This window comes from Sinocyclocheilus rhinocerous, unplaced genomic scaffold (assembly GCF_001515625.1).
Source record: "Sinocyclocheilus rhinocerous isolate Xijiao unplaced genomic scaffold, SAMN03320098_v1.1 scaffold1266, whole genome shotgun sequence".
NCBI classification, from domain to species: Eukaryota; Metazoa; Chordata; class Actinopteri; order Cypriniformes; family Cyprinidae; genus Sinocyclocheilus; species Sinocyclocheilus rhinocerous.
Genome location: NW_015660496.1, coordinates 152,504 through 157,952, shown reverse-complemented (window position 1 = coordinate 157,952; position 5,449 = coordinate 152,504). Strand labels below are relative to the sequence as shown.

Below are 5,449 nucleotides of genomic sequence, written 5' to 3'. Positions count from 1 at the left end.
ATGTTTTAATTGCCACTACTGTATTGTAAGTGTACTGTACTGTAATGGCACTGTACTGTGTCTATCTACTTGATTGTAAACAAGACATTCTAATTACAGTAGATTGCATTCAAATAAATAACAGAAATATAAAGAAAATTATTTCTGAAGGTCTCATAAAGTTAATTAACTTTGTTTACCTCAGTGTATATGAGTGATCAAACAGAGCTTGTTTTCAGATTTATTTCTTTATTTCAGTTCATTGATCACACAACTCCGAGAGAAAATAAAATGAATTAACTGATTTATTTATTGATCCCACTAATTATTATAAACTACTGTATAAATACAATAAAGATAGTAACTACATAGCTTAAAAACAAATAAATAACTTAGAGAGAGACTTTAAGTGGCACTCGTTCCTGGCAGCCTTTGTTTGGTGGTGTTGAATTCTGGTAGGACAGTCTCACAAATACAACAATCAGTATGACGCCTGTAAACAAGAACATAAAATGTGATTGCAGGAGCTGCAAATTGTATTATCCTCTTCCGTTTCCAATCATTTCAGGATGTTCTGAATGAGCTGTGTACATGTCTCACCTATAACTCCCAGAGTTCCGAGCAGGATGCCCACTGTTGACTGAATAGTGGGCATGCCCTGAAGCTGTTTTGGTGCTGTTCTACAGTTCCCTCTCACATTGCATGGGCAAACCGTCACTGTAAGAGAAAAAACGAACATTGAGCTCTTTTTAAATGCATTAGAGGGGCAAGGAAAATAGGACATATTTATGGAGCACTAGGTGAGGGTGATTGCATCGGTGAGGTCTCGTGGGAAACTAGCATGAGTGTCAGACATAGGGAAAGAGAGAGGAGCCATGCACCTGTGGCCATGCCATGCATCACTGGAGACTGTGTGAACAGGATGTTTCAAGAGAGAATCTATTAAACCAATGAATGTGAATGCGTGACCAAGCAGACACAAAAACACACAGCATTGGTTCTCAACCTTTTTGACTCAAAGGCCCCCATATTTGCAAAGATAATTATTTCTGCTGTAATTACAACAACACTGCTTGATATATTAAATTAAACATGATTCACTATATATATGATTTTAGATTATATCTAAAATCATATATATTTTTTAGCATTTTAATTGTTTTATTTTTTAATATAATTATTAATGAATAATAAATGAATTTTAAATCATCCTGTGGCCCCCTTGAGAACCCCTTGTTGTCAAATAATGTACTTAATATTCACATACAGTATGCTCAACATAAAACTATGTTTTTATTCAATTCAAAAATGTTATTTAATATGAATGAATCATATTTAAATGTTCTTTTCAAGACCAATATTTTTTAAATTAACCTGTATGCATGTTTTATTTATTTTTAAATGAATTAAACTTCAACTGCATTAATCCACTTTTTACAATGTACCTTCCAGAGAATATGCAAAAGGCAAAATCTAAATAAACATTTATTTAACATGAAAAAAAATCTCACCTATTCTCACAACCTCACATCAGTAAGCTTTATGAGAAAACAAGGCTCCATCATTACAGATACTGACTACATTAGTGCTCAATTGTTTCACAAATGTCCTCTGACTGAACAGTCATTAAGCTTATTTGTACATTGTTAATAATGTGAATGACGTGGCTCTGCTTGCTTTATCATGTAAATGTGGCTTAATTGCGTTCTTTATGTGTTGGGGGAACATTGTGAGAGATCTAAATTAAAAAATGTCATTTGTGACCTCCAGTGAACATTACAGTCTCCAGTGAGTCCATTTAACATTGTGTTCAGACAGCTAGTGAATGCAATGTATGAATGTAATGAAATGACGTACATGGTTTCGTTCTTTACGTAAACATGCTCTCTTTTCATTCATTCAGTTCTATGTTAGTCCGTGTATGTTACCTGGCAGATTGATGAACGTGCTTCTGGGTGGAGAGCTGCTGTCTGAGATGGTAAATGGTACGATGTAAACCTCTGGAGGCAGGTATGGGACATTCAAAGACAGGTTGGTGTGAGTGTCTGTGGAAAAAAATGAAATCCCAGCTTACATTTCCATGAAAGATTAGTCATAAAGAACAATGTTATTGCTCTGTTGGCTTGACAATATAAATATTAGCAATGCACTAAAATATGCTATCATCAAGTTAGTATCCCTAGCTAGCAACATGCTAATAATGTGCTAAAACAGGTTAGCAACATGTTAAAATGCTAGCAATGTGCTAAAACAGCTAAACAATGTGCTATAACATTCTAGTAATGTGTTAAAATCTGTTAGTAACATACTAAGACAATGCTAGCAGCATGCTAAATCTTGCATTCAATGCCAACTAGCTAGCTGTATAACATCTATATAACCATCAAACTTAAAACTTTATTTTAAACTTTCAGATGAGGCTTTGTCAAGCCAGCATCAAAGTTTGTCCATACAAACATTATTTTCTCTAGTTATTGATACGAGTTATAATATTTACCCTTGACATTAACAGAAATACAGTAATTAGGTGACAAAACATTAAACTAAGTCAAGCAGTCGAGTGTAATGCTGCTGAGTAAATCTTATGGGAAAACTCCTCACTCTGCCCAATCGGGATTTGGCCGTGTGACGCAAAAGCAAGAACTCAGTCCAGTAAACAAGGGGCTGTTATCAGTCTCTGCTCACTCTTATCAATGGTCCAAGAAGCCCCACTACTGTCCTTTGACACTAGAGTCCTTTAATGTGCTAGTCAACAGGGGACTAAAGGGGGTCACCAGTACTAAACTAGTACAGGATTATCTCTCACAGGTATCTCTCGTCAGAGGTGACCAATATGTTGCCCATAGCCTCCACATCAAAAGCTTTCTGGTGGAAGCACTTTAAGAAATTGATTCTACACAATATAGACAGTACACTACAACTATCTATTGGGCCTATTCATAGTTTTCATTCACGTGACTGGCATGGAGACCGGGAAAACTGCAGCACAAGTGTGTCAATTTTCCATCTGTTTCAAGCCCTGAATATTTAGATCACCTCTCAAACGAAGAAAAACAAATATATGTGATCAGACTTCATATTTTGGGCATGTGCAATCCATATACAGCACCTGCCAGTATTTCAATCACTGAAAACAGCAGGATATCCTAAAACTGTTACCATGAAAAACACTTAACGATGTGATTTTTAAAAATATCAAATTCAGTGTACACCTTACTGATGATGCGTACTAAATACAGGCAAGCAGATGACATCTTATTTGCAATTTTGAATCTTTATTTTTTTTATCCTTAATTCAAATTCAGGAACTGAACTCCATCAGACATTAAAGACGTGGATGTGCTTGTGTCATGAGTGGGCACACACATCAAACAAGCAAAGACACGTGTTCATTTACATTTAGTCATTTTGCAGATGCTTTTATCCAAAGCGACTTACAGTTGGGGAATACATAAAGCGATTCTTCTTAAAGAGGCAAACAGACACAGGAAGTGCTTGTAATACCAAGTTTTAGGCAATGTTCAAATAAGTACAAGCTAGAAAAGGAAAGGAATAAATAAAGAGAAAGACAAAGTTTTTTTTTTAAATTTAGGATGAAGTCAAGTAGCGTCGGAAGAGATGAGTTTTCAGCAGTCGCTTGAAAATTGTCAGGGATTCAGCATTCCGGATAGGGGTGGGAAGATCATTCCACCAGCCAGGAATGGTGAACGAGAATGTTCTGGAAAGTGAATTTGAGCCTCTCTGTGATTGTACCACGAGGCGTCGCTCACTAGCGGATCTCAGACTTCTGGAGGGGATGTAGATTCGTAGTAGTGAGTGGAAGTAGGCGGGTGCTGAGCCTGTGGCTGTTCTATATGCAAGCATCAATGTCTTGAACTTGATGCGAGCCGCAACCGGTAGCCAGTGTAAGGAAATAAAGAGAGGTGTAACATGGGCTCTTGTGGGCTCGTTGAAGACCAGTCGTGTTCAGGGTGAAATATAAATTGAGACCTACAGACGCCAGACTACGTCATCCCTCACCATCATTCTCGACACGCTTTCATGATGGAGCATGTAAAGCTGGATGAGTAAAAAAGGAAGAGAGAGAGGTGAGTGTGAAAAAAAAGAAACTCACTGTTGGATGTCTAAAGATCAATTAGATGAAAAGTCAATGAAAGTACACTTTTAGCCTCTCAACCAACCGACCCCAGCTGTGAGATCATATAAATTAAAGGCAACATAAATACCCCATGTCACTAGAGGGGGCCTTTTTTATCCATTAACAACAAGGAAAAAAAAAACACGAGAAAAACTTAGACACAGACCGAGAAGAAAAAAATTGAGCGTGAAAGAAAAAGAGTGAACAACAGAATCAAAATCTATTGGATTCTGGTCCGTGACTCAGACGCTGCAACTAAGTCAACCTGCTCACTGGCATGAGCTTGGCACATTAATGACGCCTGAAGCTATCAGGAAGAAAGCCATTACGCTTATTACATCCAACACATATTCGTCTGAAGACACTAGACATGGAGGGCAATTTCTTTCTTTGTCAGTACGCCCTTTCCCCAGACCTGCACTGTGTGTGAGATTCAGCAGGTGGAACGCATTACACCCAGTTCTGATGACGTCTCAATTTGACTGCACAGATGTTACAGCCACAGAAAAACAGTTTTTTTATTTTCAAATCTCTAATTTTATCCACACTGACGTCATTGCTTGAGGAGGTCAACGTAACTGGGCATGTCAGTGCTATTGTGATTATAGAAGGTTTGGGCAAATTAAGATCGTCTGACATGTAATTTTGAAATGACTGACAGACAGAAATATCTTTAAAGACGGGCCACGTAGTTCTTGGGCGACAGGGGAGATTTGTCACTTCACATTCAACTTATTCAATACGTAGAGGGGCTGGAAGTGGGTCAAGAAAAAGACAAACCATTGATAGGAGTGAGCTTCCAGTTGCGGCGGACAGTGGCGTCACTGCGGAGGGAGAAGTTGAGCCTTCCTCCATGCTGGGGCCCATCGCTGTCCCGAGAGGCCAGAACCAGAGCCTGATCCTCCCAGCGAGGTGTGCACAGGTATTTCCAGGAGTAATTGCCCACCAGAACTGGGCTGTTGTCATTTACATCCAGAATGTGCACTGTCACCAGCGTGGAGGCCGACAAAGAGGAATTACCTGAAGGAGAGAAGAGGTGGCAGAACGTATTAATCATTTTCATCTTGAGCTGTACTTAGTGTGCATTTAGTGTATTTCAGTATGTTGCTGTTTGAAATGGTTGCTGTTCTTACATGGATGGCTCACTCAAAAATGAAGAAATTTTGAAGAATGTTGGTAACCAAAAAGGTTTGGTGACCATTGACTTTCACTGTATGCACAACAAAAGACTGAGAAATTTTTCGAAATATCTTTAAAATAAATATCTATTCAGATGAAGAAAGTCATTCAGGTTTGGACTGCCATAAGGGTGAGTAAATGATGACAAAATTT

At 38.2% G+C, this 5,449-nt stretch overlaps 1 protein-coding gene across 1 annotated transcript; it reads right to left on the bottom strand.

Moving 5' to 3' along the window:
• Positions 1-371: 371 nt before the first annotated feature.
• LOC107725023 (cadherin-16-like) lies at positions 372-5,180 on the bottom strand. The gene is made up of 4 exons (XM_016534155.1): positions 4,898-5,180; positions 1,908-2,024; positions 580-696; positions 372-472 (listed from the first exon to the last, which is right to left on the bottom strand). The coding sequence occupies exons 1-4, from the start codon at positions 5,178-5,180 to the stop codon at positions 372-374; spliced, it is 618 nt and encodes a 205-aa protein (XP_016389641.1).
• Positions 5,181-5,449: the final 269 nt, after the last annotated feature.